This window comes from Spinacia oleracea, chromosome 3, assembly GCF_020520425.1.
Source record: "Spinacia oleracea cultivar Varoflay chromosome 3, BTI_SOV_V1, whole genome shotgun sequence".
NCBI lineage: Eukaryota > Viridiplantae > Streptophyta > Magnoliopsida > Caryophyllales > Amaranthaceae > Spinacia > Spinacia oleracea.
In genome coordinates, this window is record NC_079489.1 from 122,038,513 (window position 1) to 122,063,525 (window position 25,013).

At 38.6% G+C, this 25,013-nt stretch overlaps 3 protein-coding genes across 3 annotated transcripts; all 3 read left to right on the forward strand.

Moving 5' to 3' along the window:
• Positions 1-8,993: 8,993 nt before the first annotated feature.
• On the forward strand, positions 8,994-12,285 carry LOC130470501 (uncharacterized). Its single transcript, XM_056840731.1, has 2 exons — positions 8,994-9,143; positions 10,436-12,285. Exon 2 carries the CDS (start codon positions 11,048-11,050, stop codon positions 11,690-11,692), a length of 645 nt encoding a protein of 214 aa, XP_056696709.1. The 5' UTR covers positions 8,994-9,143; positions 10,436-11,047; the 3' UTR covers positions 11,693-12,285.
• A 139-nt stretch (positions 12,286-12,424) lies between these two features.
• On the forward strand, positions 12,425-19,174 carry LOC110786266 (uncharacterized). Its single transcript, XM_021990800.2, has 6 exons — positions 12,425-12,561; positions 12,678-12,704; positions 12,797-12,859; positions 18,439-18,517; positions 18,610-18,655; positions 18,780-19,174. Exons 1-6 carry the CDS (start codon positions 12,520-12,522, stop codon positions 18,787-18,789), a joined length of 267 nt encoding a protein of 88 aa, XP_021846492.1. The 5' UTR covers positions 12,425-12,519; the 3' UTR covers positions 18,790-19,174.
• On the forward strand, positions 19,020-24,209 carry LOC130470035 (uncharacterized). Its single transcript, XM_056839593.1, has 2 exons — positions 19,020-19,095; positions 23,386-24,209. The coding sequence occupies exons 1-2, from the start codon at positions 19,020-19,022 to the stop codon at positions 24,207-24,209; spliced, it is 900 nt and encodes a 299-aa protein (XP_056695571.1).
• The last annotated feature ends 804 nt before the right edge of the window (positions 24,210-25,013 follow it).

Genomic DNA, 25,013 nt, shown 5'->3' on the forward strand with positions numbered 1-25,013 from the left:
ACTTAGACGTTCTCATATTGGATAGTGATGAACCTTTGACTTACAAGCAAGCTATGACGAGCCCAAGCTCCACAAAATGGTTAGAGGCCATGCAATCTGAAATAGACTCCATGTCTGAAAATCAAGTCTGGGATTTGGTTGATTTGCCGGATGGGTTCACACCTATCGGATGCAAATGGGTCTTCAAATTGAAGAAAGACAAAGATGGAATTGTATACATATACAAGGCTAGATTGGTAACAAAAGGTTACAGGCAAGTTCACGGCGTTGACTACGATGAAACCTTTGCTCCAGTCGCGATGCTTAAGTCTATTCGGATAATCCTTGCGATTGCCGCTTTTCATGAGTATGAAATATGGCAAATGGATGTCAAAATTGCCTTCTTGAACGGTGTTCTTGAAGAGACTGTGTTCATGACACAGCCGGAGGGTTTTGTCGATCAAAAGAACCAAGGAAAGGTATGCAAGCTTAAGAAGTCCATCTACGGACTAAAGCAGGCATCAAGGAGTTGGAATAAACGATTTGATGAAGCAGTCAATAAGTTTGGCTTCATCAAGAATCAGGACGAATCTTGTGTATACAAGAAGGTCAGTGGGAGTAAAATTGCATTCCTAGTCTTGTATGTTGACGACATACTGCTTATTGGAAACGACATTCCTATGTTGGAGTCTGTAAAGACTTGGCTCGGGAAGTGTTTCTCAATGAAGGACTTAGGAGAGGCACAGTACATATTGGGCATCAAGATCTATAGGGATAGATCTAAAAGGATGATTGGACTAAGCCAAAGCACTTACATTGACAAAGTGCTAGCTAGGTTCAATATGATGGAAGCCAAGAGAGGCCATCTACCCATGTCACATGGCATATATCTAAGCAAGAATCAGTGTCCCAAAACATCTGATGAACGTAGAGAGATGAGTGGAATTCCATACGCTTCGGCTATTGGATCCATCATGTATGCTATGATTTGTACAAGGCCGGATGTTTCGTTCGCACTCAGTGCAACGAGCAGGTACCAGTCAGAACCAGGTGAGGCGCATTGGACTGCTGCCAAGAACATCCTAAAGTACCTGAAAAAGGACCAAGGATCAGTTTCTGGTTTATGGTGGTACAGATGAGTTGATTGTTAAGGGCTATACGGACGCAAGCTTTCAAACCGACAGAGATGATTTCAGATCACAGTCTGGGTTTGTGTTCTGCCTCAACGGCGGAGCAGTAAGCTGGAAAAGTGCTAAGCAAAGCACTATTGCGGATTCTACAACTGAAGCCGAGTACATTGTTGCCTCAGAAGCAGCAAAGGAAGCTGTTTGGATTCGGAAGTTCATCGAAGAACTTGGTGTTGTCCCCTCCATTAAAGGACCAGTGGCTTTGTATTGTGACCATAGCGGAGCCATTGCCCAGGCAAAGGAGCCTAGGAGCCACCAGAAGTCCAAGCACGTACTGCGGCGATTTCATATACTTCGAGAGATCGTTGAAAGAAAGGAAATCGAGATTTGCAAGGTTGGAACTGACGACAACGTCGCGGATCCATTGACTAAACCGTTGCCACAAGTGAAACACAACGCACATGTAGCAACCATGGGAATCAAGCATGTTGGAGAATGGCTTTGATTTTCTAAGTATTGTTTTAGAACATCTGTTAGATCTATGTTTAAAACAATTGGTTTAACCATTTCATATTTATGAAATTTATTATTTCATATTCATTTAATTGTAGTTTAGAATTAAATGATAAGTGCATGTGATTCAAATCATTCAAATGGGATGTCAAGATGGATTCTTTGGCAAAGAAACACCCATAAGTGAACTTGAATATTGAAGTCACAAAGGATCCCTAATCCAGGTCATTAAAAGGTGGACGACCAATGACTAATGAAGATTAGATTGCAAGTAGATTACTTAGTTCTGTTTCTTGAACTAGAGTGACTGGATGTCAGAATCTTTTGCATAGATACTTATTGGTTCTTGTATCGGATTGACCATGAGAACGCTTTAAGAGATTAAAGTCATGTCATAGTTAGTTCTCATTAATGGTGATTAGAAACTGTTCCTCAGAACATGAGCGATTATGTCTGCTCGTTTGAGAATTAGTTTGCTTTGATACTAGCTAAACGTCGCACCGTAAAAGGAGGCTATAAAAGCAGTTATTGGGCGTACTATGAATCAAAGTGAGTGTTCATAGATTGCAAGAATGGATTGTCCTCCTATCTTTGATAGGATATGGTGTGGTTGTGTAACAAGGCCTCTCGGAGAGTTAGATACTGTAAAATGCATGGTCGTGCTCAGTATGGTTAGGCTTAACCTTCTGCAAAAGTTTGACAGTTGAACTCTGTAATCCGAGAAACACTTCTGGACCTAATAAGGATGGCTTGGATCTTACCTTATGTTCAGTAAGTAACACTAAGCGACAAAGGAATGTGGATGCACACTTGTCTGAATGACAAGTGGGAGATCGAAGGAAATATGTCCTTCACCCAAGGTGCATTAAGTCTAATACCAAGGTTCAGATTAATTGCGAACAATTAATTCAGTGAGATCAAGTGATCGGAACAGCTAGCTGGAGCAATGCTTCCGATCAGTGAGTTCTAATGGATATTGAACTCACAACTTACTCTTGACTGAACCTACAAGGTCACACCAATGACACGTAACAGATCACCGGATTAAATGAATCGGAAATTCATTTAATAGCTTTTTGGGATTTAAGTTGGAAACGTATTATACGATACGACCTTGCATCGGAATCGTATATCGTATCGCGAATATTCGTAAGCTAGGCGAAACGAATAAATAGTATCGTACGACGGTGATTCGTCGTATGCGAAACGATAAATAATATATCGGAAATATATTAAACGCGGATACGAGGAGCGGCCCACGAGCCGAGTGCACGAAGCACTCAAGGCCCATGGGCGCGCGCGCTAGGCAAGCAAGCAAGGCGACACAACAGCGCTGGCCCATGGCCGAGCAGCTGTGTGCGCGCGCGGGCCAAGACCACGACACAACAGCAGCAGCGCGGCCCACGGCCCAGCTCGTTGTGCGTGTCCGTGTGATGCTGCGCGGGCTTGCTAGCCGGCCTTGCCTTATGGCTTGGTCAGTTAGTAAGGTTATGAAAATAACCTTATGACCTAATTTCCAACTTACTGCAATCACAATTCAGATTACTCAAAACCCTAGAGACACAGAGAACCCTAATTCTCTCTGTGCCTCCAAAGTGAGTTCTTCCCAAAAGGCAAAGTATCTTGATTAATTGTCTAAGCTACGATTATCAAGACGGGTCTGATCGTGTCGGTGAACCAAGTAGAGGAACGACAATTGGAGTTCTTTGTTCGTGTTCGTTGATGGATTATTGTGGAAAACACGCTTCGAATGTAAGTATGCTTAATCTGTGCTTTATACATGTTTCCTGGCTTTGGGGATTGTTCCGCACATGTTATTATGTTTAACTGTATTCCCCTACACTAAGTATCCTGCATCATTGGTATCAGAGCCAGGTTGATTACTCGATCAATTTGAAATCAATTTCTGTAATCTTCAAGAAGATCTTGGAAGTCTGCCGTTCTTGAAATTAAAGTTGGGTTTGAAGAATCAAAATCCTGGCTCCAGCAACAAGAAGAGCAATGGAGGAACACTTGAAGCAATTGGAGGAGAAAATGCGTGAACAAGCTCAAAGGGTGGAGAGCCAATCTGCTCAAATTGAAGATCAATCAAAAAAGATTGATGGCTTGATGACAGTATTGTTGGAAATGAGGAATCAGATGAAGGATTCCAGTACTGACACCAGCAGACATCCAACATCAAAAGAGGGCAATTCTACTAAAACCTTTGGTTATAATCCTAAAATTTCATTTCCAAAGTTTGATGGCACCAACAGTAGAGTGTGGATTAAGAAATGCAGTAGATATTTTAGATTGTGTAATGTTAGTGATGAACACAAAGTAGACTTGGCTTCCTTGAATATGGTAGACAAAGCTGAAAAGTGGGTTACAAGCTACCTTTCTGTGAAAAGAAATGTGGATTGGGGGGAAATTTTTCTTGATTTATCTGCTAGGTTTAAGGATGTGATAGGGTCCAACACTGTTGAACAATTTAACAAACTGCAACAGACTGACACAATAAAAGCATATTTGGATAATTTTGAAGATTTGAAATCTGATGTTATGAATATACACCATGACTTGCCTGGGGATTTTGTGTTAGAGAGTTTCATTGGGGGGTCTAAATTAAATGCTATAGTAAAACCTTTTGTCAAAGCATTTAAGCCTACTACTATTGCTAAAGCAGTAGAGTTTGCTAGATTACAAGTAGAGCAAACTGCAGCCTTCTCACAGAAACTGTATACCCCAAGATCCACTTATTCTTCTCAGAAAGCTATACAAGCCATTCCACTAAACAGAAATAAACCCACAAATTCCAACCTACCTGCTTTGTTACCCACCCCAAACACAAAACCAACTTCACTGGCCAAATATAACCCAAGATATGCCAAGAATTTTAGGCATATCCCAGCAGATGTGAGCTGAGGGATGACAAAATAGCTAAAGGGATTTGTTACTACTGTGATGCACCTTATGATAGGTCTCACAAGTGTCAGTTCAAAGAACCACAACTGTTTACTGTAGAGATTTCCAATAGTAATGAAGATAAGAGTTCAGATACTAGTGAAGAAGAGCATGATGACTTGGATGATACTGGAGTAACTGAACCAATTCTTTCCCTCAATGCATTGTCTGGTAATCAGAATTTTCAGACCATGAGAGTTAAGGGACACAGGCAGAGCAAGGTGTTTCATGCCTTAATAGATTCTGGTAGTACACACAATTTCTTAGACCTTGATTTAGCCAAGAAAATGGGGTGCATGATTGAATCCATACCTTCCCAAGCAGTTACAGTTGCCGATGGCAACCATTTAGCTTGCCAGTATGTGTGTAAAGGTTTTACTTGGGAAATGCAAGGTAAAACATTCACTGCAGACATGATGTTGATCATATTAGGGGGTTGTGACATGGTGTTAGGAGTGCAAAGGTTGGCTACTTTAGGACCCATCTGTTGGGATTTCAAAGCTTAATTGATGGAGTTCAGACTTGGTGATTGTCATTTTGTTCTGAAGGGAATCCATCCATAGAAATTGAAGGTAGTAGAAGGAGCACCTTCTGCTAGATTGATCAATAGTGCAGTTCGGTTGTGCCTTCTCCAAGTGAAAGATGTTAATTTTGTATCTGTCTCAACTAAAGCCAGTTTACAGCAAACTTCTACTGCACTAGAAGAGTTGAAAGAGCAATTTAAGGACATTTTTGCTGATCCAGATGAATTTCCACCTCATAGGGATGTGTTTGATCACAACATCCCATTAGAACCAAATGCTAGACCAGTCAACATTCGACCCTACAGGTATCCACTGAAGCAAAGAGATGTTATAGAGCAATCAATTCAAGATATGCTGGAAAGGGGGGTGATCCAAAACAGCTCTAGCCCTTTTGCTTCTCCTGTTGTCTTGGTAGGCAAGAAAATGGCACATGGAGGCTTTGTGTGGACTACAGGGAGTTAAATAATAGGACTATCAAGAACAAATTTCCAATACCAGTAATAGATGAGCTTATTGATGAACTGGCAGGTGCATCTGTGTTTAGTAAGTTGGATTTGAGAGCTGGCTATCACCAGTTAAGGGTGCATGATCAAGATGTTTATAAAACTGCTTTCAAAACACACTCAGGGCATTTTGAGTTCCTGGTAATGCCATTTGGCTTGACTAATGCACCAGCTTCTTTTCAAAGTTGGATGTATAGTGTGTTTAAACCCTTATTGAGGAAGTGTATTTTAGTTTTCTTTGATGATATCTTAGTCTACAGTAGAACTCAAACTGAACAATTGACACATTTGAAACAAGTTTTTGAACTAATGAGGTTGCATAAGATGTTTGCTAAAGCCAGCAAGTGTAGCTTTGCTATGGACAAGGTGGAATACTTAGGTCACTTCATTTCTGCCAAAGGAGTGGAAACAGATCCAAATAAAATTGCTGCAGTTGAGAGTTGGCCTGTGCCTAAATCAGTTAAAGAATTAAGAAGTTTCCTTGGTTTGGCAAGGTATTACAGGAAATTTGTCAAGCATTATTCCTTAATTAGTAAACCCTTAACTGATATATTAATTGGAAAGGGGGGCCTTTGATTGGACTGATGCAGCTCATTCTGCCTTTAGATCTTTGAAGCAAGCCCTGGTAACTGCTCTTGTATTAGATGTGCCAGATTTTTCTAAGGGTTTTGTTGTAGAGACTAATGCATCTAAAACTGGAATTGGAGCTGTATTAATGCAGGAGAATCATCCTTTGGCCTATATTAGCAGAACTCTTGGACCTAAATGGCAAAGGTTATCTGTGTATGAGAAGGAACTATTGGCTATTGTCTTTGCAGTTCAGGAATGGGAGCAATATCTTATGAGTTCCCATTTCACCATAAGGACAGATCAGAAGAGTCTTAAGTGGCTTTTACAACAAAAGGTATCTACTCCTTTTCAGCAGTTTTGGTTGTCAAAACTTATGGGATTTGATTATGACATACAGTACAAAGATGGAAAAGAAATTTTGGCTGCTGATTCTTTGTCTAGGGTGCAAGGAGCTTCTATTCTGTGTTTGGCTATTTCAGTTGTACAGTCTGACCTCACTTCTCTAATCAAATCTAGTTACATATTGGATGATCATCTCATGAGTATTATCACCAGATTACAGAATGCAGAATCAGTTGACAGTTATACTTGGCAAGATGGATTGTTAAGGAGAAAGGGTAAGTTAGTAGTGGGATCTGATCATGTATTGAAAACTAAGGTGATCACTTGGTTGCATTCTTCACCTGAGAGTGGTCATTCTGGCAGAGAATTAACTACCAAAAGGGTACATAATCTGTTTTATTGGAAAGGATTAACTACTGATGTTTGATTGTTTGTTAGGCAATGCAAAGTTTGTCAAGATTCAAAGTATGATACAGCTGCCAGCCCTGGTTTGCTACAACCTTTACCAATTCCCGATGCAGTATGGATTGATGTTTCCATGGACTTTATCACTGGCTTGCCTAAATCTGTGGGCAAAGATGTTATCTTTGTGGTGGTTGACAGGTTCAGTAAGTATGCACATTTTATAGCATTGTCTCACCCTTACTCTGCAATCCAAGTGGCTCAAGCATATTTAGACCATGTGTTCAAACTCCATGGGTGGCCAAGGAGTATAGTAAGTGACAGAGATTCTGTGTTTCTTAGTCAGTTTTGGAAGGGATTATTTAGTCTCCATGGCACTGAATTTTTGCTCTCACCTGCTTATCATCCACAAATAGATGGCCAAATTGAAGTGGTCAATAGGTGTATTGAAACCTATCTTAGGTGCATGTGCATTGATACTCCTAAAGATTGGAATGCATGGCTGCCAGTGGCTGAATGGTGTTACAACACCCATTTCCATTCTACCACTCAGTTATCTCCATATATATGAGATTGTGTATGGACAACCTCCACCCTTGCACTTGCTATATCTACCTGGGGAATCCAGTGTTGATGAGGTGGATAGGAGCTTGCAAAGAAGAGAAGACATGATTAATTTACTCAAGTTTCACCTCTTAAGATCTCAATCTAGGATGAAACAACAAGCTGACAAGGGTAGATCTGAAAGATCATTTCAAGTGGGTGATTGGGTCTGGCTTAAGTTGCAGCCTTATAGGCAATACACAATTCAGCAAATACAGAATCAAAAGCTTTCTCCTAAATTTTATGGCCCCTTCCAAGTTTCTGCTGTCATTGGACAGGTTGCTTACAAGTTACAATTGCTAGAATCTTCCAAAATACATGATGTATTTCATGTATCACAACTCAAGCTTTTTCATGGCACATTACCTGTTGCTACCCATATTCCACAGTGGTTACAAGGAAAACATTCATCTGCTGCTTTGGTTCCTCTGGCTATACTTGATCAGAGGACTATGAAGTTTCAAAACACAAATCAAGCGCGGTTTTTGGTTCATTGGGAGAGTTCTGAGTTACATGATGCTACTTGGGAAGCAACTGCCTCATTCCAGTCTAAGTATCCTATTTTTGTCATTCCTTAACCTTGGGGTCAAGGTTTTTAAGGGGGGAGGAATGTTAAGGGAAGCTTGCTTATATGAGCTAATAAGGGAAAGTCAACCCTTTGACTTTCTGTTGAGAATTTGAGAATTAGTTACAAATGGCGCCAAAATTCTGTAACAGAATTCAGTTGTAACAATAGCTTAGTGATCAAGCTAGCATTAGTATAAATGTATGTTAGGATCATTAAAATTAATCAATGAATATTACAATCTCATTCTTATCTTCTCTCTTAATCTCTCCCTAATTCTTCTACCTTCTCTTCTGTCTAAATCTCATTCTTTCCTTCTTCTTGTAATCAGTCTATTCTATCCAATTAGATCTTCATATTGAAGATCAATGGCAGTGATCTAAGTATCCTGCATCAAACTTACATTAGAGTGGATGATTCCTTTTGTTCGGCGTTTGTAAATCTCATTGTTATCTTATCTTCCGTTTTTTAACGATGATGCTGATAACGTGTTGTGAAATACAGAGATAAGGGAGGAGAAATTGGGAGAGAACAACCGTGTATATTATTCCATGAACAATGAGGTATATATATATACAATTGAATAAGGTTTCCTTACAGAACAATAAACCCTAAAATCTAGAATATTCTGGAAGGATACAAGCGATATAATGAGCATCCACATAATATTTCATAACATGTATAAATTTTTTGGTTTTAAGGTATTAAGCCACCTCTTAATTTTAATTTTAATGTTCGATTTAAGCTCGCTCACGCTTGAACTTAATCTCGAGTAAACGAGCACGTTCGTGAACAAAACTCAAACAAACCTAACTCTTAACAAGCTAAGGGTGCGTTCGGCGACGCTTTCGTTTCCTGTTTTTTCATTTTTTAATCAGAAAAATCAAAACGGCCTTGTTCGGATATTACGTTGCATAAAACAAATTTTAAGGCTCTTTTAGAAAACAAAAGCGGTAAACCCAAAACCACTAAAAGTGGTTTTAGAAGTTCCGTTTTTACTTTTCGCCCACACACAATACGTTCTCTCTCTCCATTCTCCATCTCCGTCCCTGGTATCCTGTTCAAGTTCAAGGTATTCTTCCTTTTCTTTTCTTTTATACTTATCTTCTTCTTCTTCTTCTTCTCCTCCTTCTATTGTTTCACTTTTTTGTCCATTTGAACTGATTCTTTTTTATAATTCGAGTTCGTACATCATAGGTTGTCTCAGTTGTCTGTATATCCATCTCTAATCTTTTTTCAATTGACAATTCGTCCACGTCCATCTAAAATCGTCTGTGTTCATCTGAATTTTGTCTAAATTTGAGGAATTTTGTATAATTGTCGTTAATGAATTGGGTTAAAGTCAATTGAGTTTTATGAGTCCGGTTTCACAAGTTTGAGTTGTAGAGATGAAGAAGGGAATCCTAATGATTTTGGGTTTCACAAGTTGGGTTACTGGTACAGTTGTATGGTGTCTTTGTGTTTTTTAAAATTGTACAATAATGGCTAATAATAACGCCAAAAACATTCACTGGAATCATTTATAACACCAGCACTTTACTCCACTGAATTGGCTGATAAATTACACTTTTAAGGTATATGTTAAGCCTAGGAGTACAGGCTTCTCAGCTACTTTCAATCTTAATATGAAGACTGAATTTCCTGAATTAGGTCCAATTGGGGGGTTCTTTATCTCTCAGGAGGCTCAATGAATACTTCTGTTTTAGTAATTCATTAGTACAACAGTGGTTCAAGGCCACTATCCCTAGTAGAGGAAGAACCACTAATGGGACTGAAACTGATTAGGTGAATTTAGTATCCTTAGAAGCTCGTTACTTCTGCTTTAAGTCTTTCCTTATAATACAAACAAGTAGATATACAAATATGCTTGTTACTTCAGTATATTTTTCAGAGCATTCATGTGATTGTTAGTCTACCTTCAAAGTTGTACGATTGGCTTTTATTCTTCCAATTATTGGTATGTCACTAAACTGAAGTGAAGCTCATGCAGCGAACAAATTATAGAAGTATATTCGTTGAAAATATGCAAAGATTTATAAACTGTGATAGTACATTACTTTTCTTTTGCTTTTTTGAAGTCATTTTGGGATTCTATCATCCTCATCATTTTTTAAGTTAAATCTTTCTTCCAATAAAAAATTGTTAATCCAAATTTTCTTTTTGAATATGTGATTGTATTTGTTATGTTTTGGTTGGACTTTCTTTGTAGAGTGTTCAAAATTGATGGGTTTTCTGGTTGTGTTTGTTGTTCAACTTGATTGTATTTGTTAGGTTCTAGTTGACTTACTTGGTCTAGTTATTGTTTTAGTATGTTTCTCCGTATATGCCAAATTCTTATATCATATATTTTTGATAATTTGATAGATGTCAATTCCAATCAATGAGGTTAAGTGCGAAGATGATGTTGTTGAGATTGATGCTATTGGAGGAGTTGGGGTGGAATGAAAATATTGAATCCTAAGTGAAAAAGGGAAATAGACCAACAACCACCCTTACTAAACCAGCTTGAAGATGTGCAAGGATGTAGATCCCTTGTTCATACATTATATTATGGAGATGAAAATGTTGAACTTGAAGATGATGGAATATCCAATGGATCTGAAGAATTAGTGCGTCCTGGTATTAGTCAAAGTGAACTTCGTAGACTGTCGGAGTTTTGAGATCGTTTAGCAAAACGATTGTGCGAAAGACAAATCTCTCAATTAAAGTAGAATAACGGTATATCATATTTAATATTTTTTTTTGGTAATATTTTTTTGGTTGTATTACTTTTGTAGTTTTGTCACTACAATTATGTTACGACGTTATGGAATTAATTATACCCATCAACTATTAGTATTTTTTTGATGCAATCAACTATTAGAGGATTATACAAATTGACTTAGCAATAAAATATTAGTATCATCAATGTTGAAATGGGTAAGACGACATCAATAATTATAATAATAATAATAATAATAAGTCAATGCTAAGGCGATGAATGCTAAGGCTTACCGATGTGTGTTGTGTTACCGGTTGGGGGTTCCTTTGTTCTCTGTTACGGCGCCATGTTCTGCTTGTTCCAGGGTCTTTGCGGGAGACATCTTTGGTGATCATGCGGTGTCATGTGCTGGCATCGTGGGTATTAAGCATCGACATAATGTGGTTCGGGATACCCTTGTTGATGTTTGTTATCGCTCTGGGATTCCGGCACGGAAAGAGGTTGATATTGGTCTACCTGGAGGGAACGATGGAGCTCTCCGACCAGCAGACGTGTTGCTCTACTCTTGGGACCGGGGCTGTGATGTGTTTGTTGACTTGACGGGATCATCTCCTTTGACACAATCTGGGTTGTCTGGCTTTGCTCCGGGCCGGGTTGTGACTGATGCGGCTATTCGGAAACGGGTCAAGTACGAAGCACGTTGCAGGGCCATTGGTTATGGGTTTCTTCCGTTCCCTTTCTCTTCTTTGGGGGAGCTGGATAAGGATGCTGTTGCGTTGCTGAAGCGGATTCAGAAGTTTTCCAGGACACAGGACATTGGGGCTCGTGCTGCTGCTCATATTTTCACTAGGATAGGCTTTGCTATAGCCAGGGGAGTGGGGGCCCAGATTGTATCTCGGCTTCCCACTAACTATTTGTAAAATATTTGACTTTGTTGGCATTTGATTTATAATAATAATAATAATAATAATAATAATAATAATAATAATAATAATAATAATAAAATAATAATAATAATAAAAATAAAATAATAATATCTTCAAGAGTTGAAGCTTGGGCCTAGATATTACGTAAGAGTAATAAGGTTTTAGTTATTTGAAAACAAAAACTAAAACAGTTTGAAGGGGAAAAAAGCCAAAAATGAAATCAGTTGTCTGTTTTTGTAAAACAGAAAACTGAAAACTGGAAATGGTGTCGAACAAGCCCTAAGCTCAAATAAGAAGTTTTAAAAGCTTGTTTAAGCTCGAGTTAGCCGGAACAATATTACTCTATAATCCTTCTTAGTAACTTAGCTCGAAGTCTCGAACAAACTAAAACCCGGCTTGAGTCGTTTCCAACAGCCTAAACGAGCGGTTTTGTTGTTGGTCGTATTTCTCTATTTCCTGGTTTTAACATTTGCAGGAGGAAGTCTTTGTCACAAGACTTGTGTCCATATTGGACACAAGTGAGTACCAATACAGAATTTGGAGTACCAATACAGAATATGTTAGTACCAATACAAATTATGTGAATACCAATAATAACACATATGACTTATATTGGTGGTATTTCTAAGTAATTTTACATTTTGGTATTGACATAGTATGTGTTGGTACTCAAGATGATTGTATTTGGATCAAGTCACTTGAGGTTTAGAAACCCTCCATTTGCAAGGGGGTAAGTTGTTGTTTTGTTGGTCGTAGTTCTTTATTTCCAGAGGTACTATTCAGGGGTTTTAGCAGCGCAGAGCAATTTCGAAACAGCAGCCATGGCGAGCACTAAAGTCCAGCGGATTATGACCCAACCTATCGTAATTTCACTGCTTCTTCTCTTCCATTCTCAATTTTCTTCTTAATTTATGGTCTAACTCATATTCTTGTTTTTTGTTTTTTCGCTGTTTTTTTCTCCGATTCTCGTATCTTCCAGAACCTGATATTCAGGTTTCTTCAAAGCGTAAGCCCCAAGCTCATTGCTACACCAAATTTCATATTTGTTGTTTATTGCTTCACATTATTCTGAATTTAATTGGTTTATTTTGGATTCAGAAAGCTCGGATTCAGATTTGGCTGTTTGAGCAGAAAGATGCGAGGATTGAAGGCCGCATAATTGTAAGTTTTTGTTAACTAATTTTATTTTATTTTTCAATAATGCTTTATTGTTGATGAAAATTAAATTTTAGGGTTCTACATGCTTGAGCTTGAGGGTTTTGTTTGTGAGTAACTCTGTGTGTATATTGATTTATTTGCTAGAAATTAGATTTTTTTTATGATTATGTAGTTGATCAGCATCTATTTTGGTACATTTCTGGATGAAATCTAATACTTCGTATATTAAATTCACCAACAAAAATAGAGAAAAAGAAATTAAGAAATTAATGTTCACTAAAATCTGGCAGGCTGAAAAGATTTTGTTCATTTGATTGAAATATGTACTATCAAGTTCGCGTAGGATCATTGAGATCTCTAGTAAACATGTTCCACATGGTTTCTCTTCTTTGATTGGTAATGGATAGGGATGACAGGGGTCCAGGACCTGTTGGACCCTACCCTACAATTAGGGTATGGGTCTTAATTTTTAAGACCCTATAGGGTAAGGGTAGGGATGGGTATAGGACGTATTGGGTAGGGTAGGGTAAGGGTCTCATTTTTTCAAACCCATATCCTACACAGACCCTACCCGTGGACCCTTATGACTCAAACCCTACCCAGACCCTAAACTAAAGCCGCTCAAATTTATGAAAACATAAAAAAGAATTATATAAAAAACAAAATCCTAAAGCCATTCACAAAATTACCTCTACTCTTCTAAAAGTAAGCTACAACTACCACTCTCTAAGTTAAAATCCTAAACGTTGTGTAGTTAGGAACTTGAATTTTGTAGTTTATGAGCTTAGTACATTAAACTGTGATGTGTTAAAGGAAAGACAATAATGGTTTTTGGAGACTAACTATTTATTTGTTTTAAATTGTCAAATTAATTGTTTGTCTTGTATTATTTTTTGCGCATTAGATATAATTATACACAAAAAATGCCGATAAAAGTTATCAAAAAAAGAGGCATCGTTGACCCACTCTAGACCCTAGACCCTACCCATACCCTACCAGATCCATAGGGTCCGGATAAGAGTCTTATAATTTTAGACCCTACAGGGTAGGGGTAGGGGTAGGGTATGGTTATACGTCAAAAATTAGGGCTCGGGTCCGGGTATTGCTAGACCCTACCCAGACCCTACCCATTGTCATCTCTAGTAATGGAGTGTATCTTCAGGTGAGTTTTACATTGGAGTTCATAACTTCATATACTTCTCTATGGATGTAATATTGGGCAATGGGATTATAGATTGTGTGAAGTTTGATTATGATGTTTGCATCTTCATTAAAGGGGGCTATGAGGCAAGAATTACTAGTGCTTTTTGATGTTGGTTTCTTCCTCAGTTATTCTACATGGCAGTGATACAACGAAGAGCAAGAAAATGAAATAAGGCATAGAAATTTTCAAAAAAAAAAAAGAATTAAAAAAAGAAACTGGGTTGTCACATGTTGAGATCCCTAAGCACACTATTTATTTCTTGGATATGCATTTCACGTGGGTTCTAATGTTTTGAATTGGTACATTACTCCCGCTGTACTTTATTAGGAGTCACATGTTGACCGACACACGTATTAAGGAAGGAGAGTTGAATCTAATAAAATTAATGAAGCAAGTGGGGGAGGGAGTAATAAAAAAATAGAAAAAAGATGAAGGGAAAAATATTTTAATCAAAGTAGAGAGGGAGTTTATTGTAGTGGTGGTCCCTAAAGCAAGTGGTGGGGTAGAAAAGTTACTAAAAATGAAAATATGACTTGGTGACTCCTAAATTCCTAATAAAATACGGCCGGAAATGGTAAGTGTGATTCCTAATAAAATACGGAGGGAGTATTTAGAATGTTTGATTGGATGGCCATTAGTTGTTTTGACGGACCATTATTCATCTATCCTTCTCCTTCCATCCTCCTCTACTGTTTTCTTAATAGGTGGACTACCCTTTCTCACCTTCACCACCATTCCTCTCACGTTCTTCTGTCGTCCCTCATTCTCCCTCTCATTTTTCACATCTTTCTTTTCTCCGGGTGACTGGGAAAAGACTAAACATAGGGTGTGGTCACATGTGTTAGTTTGATTATTGATTGTACTTTTCCAGTTTTTTTGATTCAAAACTGGGTGGTTAAATCGGATGATTCATGATTGTGCGAAGTAACATTATCAGGTACAAAGAACAAGGTATTGGTCTTGCCTTGGTTGATTAATGTTGGAGGTTTCAGGAGATCAGAACCCTTTTTCCTGTTGTCTTGATTTTCTTGTTATGGTGCTGTCTTGGTTTTGAAAGAAAGTTATGGTGTGGTAGTTGTAAGGGCTGATGATCTCTATAATGTTGATCTTCTTTCATTCTTTGCTATTGATATCATCTCTTCGCTGCCAGTTCCCTAAGGTTTATGCATCATTAGGTTAGGTCAATGATTCTACTTTTGCTCATTGGCCATTTTTATGGTCCGCCAAAAATGGTAGGTGTTTACTGTTTAGTAGTTTCATGAATGGGGAAAGAGTTGTGCAGTGGGCTTGTGGGGGGAGGGTAAGACAATGGTGGGTGTGGAACAGGGTAGGGGAAATTGTTAGGATCAACAACAGCTTCAGCAAGGTTGGCTTGGTTCTGATCGGGCTTCTTCTTGACCCTGCAATCTCTGGACTTGTGACCAGCCTTCCCACATTCAAAACAGTTTTCCTTAAACTTATACTTCTGAATTTTCCCCTTGAGGCTGGAACTGACTGCCCTTCTCCTTAAACCTATCAGAACTGAAATTATCCTTAGGTTCAACAAGATTAGCTTTAGCAGAACCTGAAAACACAGATTAACCCTTATCCTTAATACGGTTCTCCTCCTCAATTTCCTGGTGACCTACGAGCTTCTCTAAGGTAACGTCTTTCTTCTTATGCGTTAACTGGTTTCTAAAATCTTTCCACGAGGGTGGCAGTTTCTCAATCAGAACAATAACAAGCGTGATATCACAAATACACAGACCCTCAGCAGTCATGGAAATGCACACATTCTCATAAGCATGAATCTGATCTATTATAGGCTTATCTTCCTTAACTTGAAAACCTAACCACTTAACGCTTAGTACCAGCATCATCAGTTCCATACTTCTTATCTAATGCATCCCAAATTTTCCTAGCATGATTATAACCCATATAAATATCAAGTAATTCATTCGACATATGATGCAACAACATGCCCTTACATGTTCTATCGTCCTTAGCAAACTTCAACTCAAAATCATGCAAATCAGATTCATCATCAGGTTTCACAACATCAGCAATAACTTACGCAACATCAATTTGTTCTAAATAAAATCGCATCCTAACAGCCCAATGTTTATAGTTCTTTCCACCAAGAGGTTCTAACTTAGACATATCAGGAATTAGGAATTTCAAATTGAAAGCCATTTTAGATTGTTAGTAATAAAACAATTAGAACAACTTATCTGGATGTTACCTTAGTTTAAAAAGGCGCAAGGCGCACTAAGACGCACAAGGGTCATGGATCCTAGGCGCAAGGCTCAGGCGCGCGCCTTTTGGATACAAGGCGCACATAATTTTCTAATAAACTTTAAATTCGGTATAGAAAAAAATTAACACAATTTATACTCAAAACAACATATTTCTATTGGAGTGCCATATTTTCTTGTCGGTTCATAAGCATTGCGTGATCACGTCCATGGAGTGCCAGAATTAGAACCTTCCATGGTAGTTACAAGCTGGAAGTATGAAAATTAACTCATATTATGCTACTTTCACTACCCAAAAAGCTAAGGTTGTAGAGATATGACCGTTGATAGGTCACATGTGTGTTCATATCATTAAAAAAAAAAAATGTAAATAAAAGATTCATGTCATCCTACTGCGCCTGAAGACTGAAGGCGCATAAGGCGCTGCGCCTTGCGCCTTACCTAAGGCGCGCGAAGGCGCCAAAGGCTGAGCCTAGGTGAGCCTTGCGCGCGCTTTTTTAAACTAAGGATGTTATGAGTACGATTTGAACAATTGTCGTGTTGTGGCCGAACCACTACTCTAAAAGACAATTCCGCGCTACCACGGCGCAGTAGAACGTTTGCGGTTGTCCTCCAAGGTTAACACGACACCAAGGATTGTGTGCACTCACAAGCCTCGATTGGAACATTTGAGGATTTGAGGGAGATAGAGAGTGAGCAGTTTCTGTGTATATGTTTATGAAAATGGAAGTGAGAGGGGGGATAATCTCGATTCTTGAAGATGTATCACCACTAATCAGTAGCTTCAAAACCGAATTCAAAAAAAAAGCAAATCATGCAAGACCATAGCTAAATGCTTAACTAATGAGAGTTACAAAACTGCAACAGCCATAAAACGGCTAGAATAGAATGGGAAGTAGTGGAGCAGTTACAACGGAACAAATTCTGTAATCAATGCCATTAGTGGGTTGATTAATTCTTCTGACCGTTACGGCAAGAATTGCTTTTCTTGCTCAAACCGCTTCTGACCGAAAAGATGGCCCTCAAAACCCACCCAACGCCCGCAAATCGCATTCCCAAGAGCCCACGGCCCGAGCTCGACCTGGCTGGCCAGCCGGCGCGTGTGCATGTGTGTTATGTGTCCACACATACCACTCTCATACTTTCTTAAACAAGTATGCACTCAAGCCCCAAATATAAACAAGGAATGAAGTTGGTATTTTATCAATGTGGGACTTTTCCCATTCCCATTTTCACTCTTTTCTTTTGCACTTTCAACAAGAATTTCTAACAATTTTATATTTACTTTTTTGTTATTTTTTTTTTCTTCTGTTTTTCCATATAGTGAAAGAGGACATAATTATGCTTGAGAAGTTGCCTAGATTTTCTCTTTTTGGTTGCCTAATAACATGTCAAAGGGTTTTGACCTGACTGATGCGGTGAAGATGAGGGAAGAGGAATCAACAATAAGAATCTTTATTTATGTTATAAACCTCTTTTTATCTTGTGAAGCCGCAGAAATTACAACATCATAGAGACTTTTGGAAGACATGGCTCTAAGATAGGGTCTATTTCAATTCTTCTACACTATGTTCTGGATAGGAAGATTTGGAGAGAAAGGGGGTAAAGGATAGGAATCAGAGGGATCCATTTTTCTTCCCCTTTTAATAGACCAAACCCCTCCATTATTGGAATGATTTCTAATGAATATGGAAGCTCACTGTTTCCCTCCCCTCCCTTTCCTCAACAAATGCTAACCAAACAAAGTGCTAGTGAAGGCTTATAATTATCTTTTATGTTTCCGTTATACTGGTATTTGCTAGAATTGTGAACGCATTTGTCAATTGCTGGACTTTTGTTGAGCTTGAGGTATCACTATTGACCAGAAATAATTCGGTAATTACTTTGATCACCTTGTAAATATGTGGAGGATGGTTGGATTGCTTGATTGTTGGAGGACTCTGTCCTATTGGCAATCTGGTGGTTGGGGTGGAGAAGTGGGGTACTGGTTTGTTGAATATAGCTGTGCAGAATTATCTCGTTTCCGCCTCAAAAAGCTTTTTACTTTGCGCATGTCAATATTTGCTGCTGAAATCCATCTCTATATGATTCTATGCCAGCTTTCTTGTGTATTGATACATTTTGATTTGCGATCTCTTCTTCAGGGCTTTGATGAGTACATGAATTTGGTTTTAGAAGATGCTGAAGAGGTGAACGTCAAAAAGAAGACCAGAAAATCACTTGGTAAATTAAGCAGCCAATGTTCGAATCTCTTTATTTGTTATTCCAACTTGATCATGTGTCCAACTTTCTAATCATGGTGCCTCTTATTTTAGGGAGGATCCTTCTGAAAGGAGACAATATTACTCTGATGATGAATACGTAAGTCCAATTTGGTTTTCTTCCCATGTTATTTTTGTTACTCGCTCTTACTTGATAACCTCCCTGTGATTTCTGTTTATCTGAGCTTTATGTTGTATTATTTGTCTGTATATCTGTTGTGCAGGGGAAAATGATACACATGGCTGATGTGCATTTGTTCAGAAGTATTGAAATTGTTGGCCTGGAAGCTATGACAAACTGCTGACCCGACATAGTAGCCTTTTATGCGTAAAACATACTGATTAATGGTGTCTGCGTCAAGCATTCCCCTCCTCTCCGTATTAGCTGAAATGTAGTTAAAGTGAATATTAAGTAGTGGATTTAATTGATTTCTTCGGTCATATGTAAAAGTATTAAGTTTCTTATGGTTGAGGCTCCTGGTGGTGCTTTCCATTTTGGGGCTTTTCTCTCTGTTCTATTAGCTTATGTTACAGAAGAGGGTATATTCAAGTGAACCCTGTTTGTGATTTATCATTTTATCCGATTGTGGAGATTATGATATCTCGTACCAATCTCAAAGCAGTCGAGTAGTTGACCCAGCAGGTGTTAATCTTCCTATGATTGTCCTCTTGATGAATGCATTTTGCTTTACTAGTAACACTAATGGGTGACCCTAATTTCAATCTCTCGTCGTTCGTGAGAGCGACTGTAGGGATCGATCATGAAGAGTTGCTACATGAAGGGTTTCACCTTCGAATTTAGTAATAGGTCGGGTTCGTAGAGCTGTCAAAACGATTCGCGAGGGGTTTGGTTATCTCGAGTTTCTAGTCATGATCTGGTCGAATCGTGTTAGGTTACTTTATCATCCGGGTTCAGGTCGGGTTCGGTTAGATTGATTTCTGGTCGGGTCATATCTGGTTATCTCTTCATTTCGGGTGTAGTTCAGGTCAGGTCTTATTCTGGTCGGGAACAATTTTGGGTTCGCTTTGTCTTATCCAGTCGGGTTTAAATCGGGCTTGTAGCAGTCCGGGTTAAGTTTGGATCGGATAAATTACCGTGTCGGTTAAAATTCAGGTCGTGTTCATTCTCGGGCACGGGTTAAGACGGTTCCGATAACTATCTTATAATTAACTTTTCTTATATTGTAAAAGTTAATGATTCATTTATTTCAAATTTAAGTTTTATTTAAACTAAGTCATCGTGTGTTTTTGTCAAGTCAATGCACATATAAAATTAATATAGGATTACGAGTAAATAATTGATTTCGTCATCTCAACATTTTAAAGCGTAAATGTATAGCCGTACTGCGGAGTATTAATTAAACATAGACAAAACATATCTTATTGTACAATGCTCAAAACAAGACATTTTGTTTTTATTATTAACCAAATTAAAGGTAATAACAAATTAAAAAAAATAACTCAAAAGCATTATAGGAACAAAATAAGTTATGCTTAATGTTTGTTTATTTAAATAATAATACTCCCTTTGTCCCAAACGTTCTTTACGTTTGGTATTTTACACGCGTTGTAACGTAGAATAAAGATTTTTTAATGCAAATTATTCCATCATTAATCATGTTTTCATTCTTTTCAAAATGTGACATTTATTGTCTTTTTGGATGTAGTGGAAATAACTTTTATTTTTTATTAAAAAAAATACAAATAAAACTTCAATCCACTAACCATTCCTACAACCAAAAAGAATGTTTTATTTAACTTTTGAACCAATTATGGAAAATCACGTAAATTGTTTATAAAAGGAAAGATTCCCAATGTAAAGAACATTTTGGGAAACCAAAAAAATAAATACGTAAAGAACATTTTGGGATCGAAAAGTCTACAAATACAATGGGTATATATGGTGCCAACTTACAATGACCTCTCATTGGATGAAATTGTGGGACTCACATTCCACTCACTTTGAAATTTCAATTCAAATGAAATTTCAAACTTGTTTTGAATTCAATGTTTTTTTTATCTTTTCTTTTTGGTCGATTTTGTAAGAGGATAGAGAAAAGTCCGAAGCACGAAATTGAACAAAAATTAAAAATTTTAATCAGTTTTCGATTCCGATTCATTAGATTAATGTTTGAAGAAGACGTATTCTACTCGAAAAATATAGTTTATCAATTATAATTTTTTTACAATGTCAATTTAGTATTAGATCTGCTTTGCTTAATTTTATAAAATTTGATAAACCCTAGAATTTTTACCAAATTGATATTGAACTATGTTAAACCTTAGAAATTTTCGATTTATTAAATTATTGGCCGGATTAAGTAATTGATGATGAATGATGCACAAAAATATAGATTGTTAAACTCAAATTATGTAGAACGTGAATTATGAATTTTGTTAAACCCTAGAATTTGTTAGGTTATGACAAATATAAATCATATATTTCATGCGGAATAACCATAAAGTCAGGAATCCAAATTAATTGTCACATAGTCAATTAGCATAATTTAGGATACATACATGTGATGCGTGCCTTCCCTAGCTGCTCCCGAACCGAACAATAACACGTTTATGACTCCAAATGTCGCCCCTCCGTAGATAGTCCACAACACGTTCGGATCCGCCTTAGATTCAACCAACTAGGATATTCTCTAAGGTATTATGTTTATTCAGAAAGGTTAATTATCAATTTAGGCAAATTATTAAATTCCCACTTGAACTTAATCTATGTGAATACTTATTGAATTGTTGTATATAAATTGTGATTATGAATCACGTATTTATAGGGTGGAAATAACGTACTTAGATTTCTACTAGGATTCAAATAACTAAATCCATTAGGATTCTAGTTAAATTAATCTATTAGAATTTAATGTTTAATCAAACACCTAAGTGTTTCAGATTTAACAAAAACATTCAATTCGAGTAGAATTAGGAAAACGATATTAATCAAGCAATCCTAAACGACCAAGGACTCGGTCGTACATAGCCTTGCAGCCACGCAGCCCACAAGGGGCGCTGGTGCGCGGCTCGGCCCAAGGCTGGGCGCAAGCAGCACGCGGCCCATTGATGGGCGTTGCTGCTGGGCCTGCCTTGCCGCTTGCGCGCTGGGCCTGCCTCGCTGCTCGCTTGTGCGCGCAGGCTTCGCTAGGCGCGGGCCTGGCTTCGTGCTGGGCCTTGCGTCTAGCAAGCACGTCCGACGATCGTTTCGTACGTCGCGCTTCCTATTCGTTTTCCGATTCCGGAATTCATTTCCGATTCGAACAATATTTAATATTTCCGATTCCGGAATTTATTTCCGATTCGAACAAATATTTAATATTTCCGATTCCAGAATTTATTTCCGATTCCGACAATATTTCCGATTCCGGTAATATTTCCGTTTCCGGCAATATTTCCGATTCCGGCAATATTTCTGTTTCCGATAATATTTTCCGATACGTACCATGTTTCCGTTTCCGGCAACATCTATGACTTGGATAATATTTATATTTCCGTTACGATCCATATTTCCGTTTCCGGCAATATCATCATTTCCGGAGTATTCATATTTTGCCTTTTGACGATTTCAGCTCCCACTGGAATCGAGATCCGTCGTTTCCGAATATTCATAAATAGAGTATTTAATTCACTTAAATACTTGATCCGTTCACGTACTATTTGTGTGACCCTACGGGTTCAGTCAAGAATAACCCGTGGATTAATATTAAATCCCACTTGAACTGAAGCGGTCTCTAGCTAGGCATTCAGCTCACTTGATCTCACTGAATTATTAACTTGCATAATTGTTGACCCTAAAGTTTTGATGATGACAAAGCAAACTCCTGACAATTGGTTAAGTTATGTTGCATAATAGGTTTCGAGATCCTTAGAGGGATAATGCTAAGTTAAGGAGATCCTGAGTTGGAAAAAATAAGCAACGTGGAATATAAGCAAGTAATTGATCCATGTCAGACACTACATTGAAGAAATAATCATTAAGCAAGTTTACAAAGGCGAGATCCTTAGGCGAGTTCCTAAGGCGAGATCCTCATAATTATGTGGATCCTCGATGTTCCAGAGAAGGAACAAATTGGGAAGTCTTCGAGTGAAGCTTCTAAAGGTGCAACATGAAGACTACAACATATGAGTTTATGTTTTAGGATTTATGTAAGTATTTAATAAAGTTTAAACGTAATTTGGAATGAAAGGGACATAGTATTTTGGTACGTTTTAAATGAAATATATTAACTGTAATTATAAAAGAGTTTTAACTTGGAAAATCTTTTTAATAAATAAAATGAATTTAATTAATAAATGTAAACATAGGATTCTGATTTTATTCTCCTTGTTTCTCAAGTAAAAGATTTTCCATGTTCCTTAAAGCTCTCCCACGTATTTCCGTTTAAACGTGCATTTAGTGTTTTGATTTGGTCTCCCTTGTTTCTCTCCAACTACGCCCATGTTACTGAGCAGTAACTGTTAGTGGGTAGTTGAGGAAAACATGGGTACCCAACCCTAGGTAATCCAGAAGGGGGGATCCAAACACTCACAGTCTAATAGAGAGATGAGAGAGGAAGAGAGAGAGAGCGAAAAAGAGCGAGAGAGAGAGCCCCCCCCCCCCCCCCCAACCACCAGACCCCGCCACGGACACCGCCGGTCAAGTAAGCAAGTTCTCAAAGATAGTAAACAACCCCTCATTCCAACCACTCTCACCACCACCCGCCAACAACACCACCAAACCACAATAAAACCTTTCTTACGCAGCCATCCTACAACATCAGCCAATCACCCCCCAACCAATAGCTACTCCTTTCTCCGACTTCTTCCCATCCCTACTCACCTCTATAGTCGCAACCCAACCACCCTCCACTTATGACCCTACCGTGGAAGGCTTCATAACACTAGGGTGCGAAGAAGCAACTCACCTCACTAACAAATGGGTCCGTTCTCTGATTGTCAAGGTAATTGGGAAATCGTTCTCAGTTGAATTTCTAAAATCATCCATCCAAAGAATATGGAAGCTCCACCAACCTCCACAACTAATTGCACTGGGGAAAATCTTCTACAATGTGTCTGTGCAAACGGAAGAAACACGTCAGTCAATCCTCTCCAATGGCCCATGGTTTACTGTGGGACACATGCTGATTGTACAACCATGGATACCAGGCTTCAAACCTTCCCAAGCTGTTATCTCAAAAGCCCCTGTTTGGGTTTCTCTCCCAGAGCTACCAATTGAGTTCCACACTCTATCAATGCTGACAAAGATCGCAAATGAAATTGGATGTTTCATAAAAACAGATATGAATGCATTGGAGCAGAATCGAGTCAAATTTGCAAGAATCAAAGTTCTACTGGACCTAGCAAAACAGAGGAAGGAAAGTGTATGGCTAGGAGCGTTCAAACAGAGCATACAATACGAAGAGAGTCCACAATTCTGTGAGGATTGTAAAACAATCGGCCATGCAACAGAGAGATGCCCTAGAAAGCGAGTGGAAAGAGATGAACAAAAGATGGAAGAGGAGCAAGCTAACATCCCAACCGTCCAAAAAACGGCGCCACACGTGGCAGAATCACAAAACAACGCACCAAACGAGGAGGCGGGAAACCCCTGGATCCATGTTTCAAGGAAGGGAGCAGCAGGAAAGACAAAAACGCCCAAAAAAGTGGAGTGACAGAGGGAAACAGAAAAGTTGGGCGGTCGAAAACAGAGAAAGAAGGAAACGTTCAGAATAAGAAGGGGCAACATAAGAAAACCAATGGGTCAAGAAAAAACCATACCGTGTTGGTCCACAAAGTGGTTACAAGACTCTCAGCCCAACTGGGGAAGAAAGATAATGCCAAGGCCCAAGTAAAGCAACCTAACCCAAAGCCCAATTATAGTGGAAGTTTACCCATCTCTAAACCATTGGGCTATGATGCAAACACGGAAAAGGTCAACCCTCATTCAATCCCACCTCCACCCAAACCAATCAAATCCTCTCACCACACTCCAATCCCCACCGTCTATTCTTCACCGCCCACCCAGCCAATCACAACCACCCAAAATCAACCCTTCACCTTCTCATCCACAGTAAAACCTAAAACTACCCCAGATCAAAACATAAAACCAGTTCCCCCCTCTTCTCTCTCACCTTCCACCTTCCAAAATTCAAAAAGTGCAGTTTCAGAAAATCAAACAACTTCAAGTGATGTCGACCTCCATGGACGATCAGATGGTCGATCTTGGAAGCGAATCGAAGGAAACGGACCTCACAAAACCACCCCCATACATCCAGAAGTATCTTTACAGTCGCTACACCCCAAACCCCAAATTCACTCTTCCCTTCCAACCTCTCCCACTCGAATTTCCCTTCCCAATCATAGAACCCACCGCCGATCACTCTCTCAACCACTATGTCTGCAAGGATCCACCAATCCCGACTTACCCAGAATTCCATGTCAACAAAATGAGATTCACTCTCAGAACCCACTCGCAA

Coding starts and splice junctions, on each gene's coding strand:
- LOC130470501 (XM_056840731.1), top strand. CDS start 11,048: ATGAATGCTAAGGCTTACCGATGTGTGTTGTGTTACCGGTTGGGGGTT.
- LOC110786266 (XM_021990800.2), top strand. CDS start 12,520: ATGGCGAGCACTAAAGTCCAGCGGATTATGACCCAACCTATC. Junction 12,562..12,677: donor GGATTATGACCCAACCTATC/GTAATTTCACTG, acceptor CGTATCTTCCAG/AACCTGATATTCAGGTTTCT. Junction 12,860..18,438: donor GGATTGAAGGCCGCATAATT/GTAAGTTTTTGT, acceptor TCTCTTCTTCAG/GGCTTTGATGAGTACATGAA.
- LOC130470035 (XM_056839593.1), top strand. CDS start 19,020: ATGGTTGAGGCTCCTGGTGGTGCTTTCCATTTTGGGGCTTTTCTCTCT. Junction 19,096..23,385: donor AGCTTATGTTACAGAAGAGG/GTATATTCAAGT, acceptor TCACCTCTATAG/TCGCAACCCAACCACCCTCC.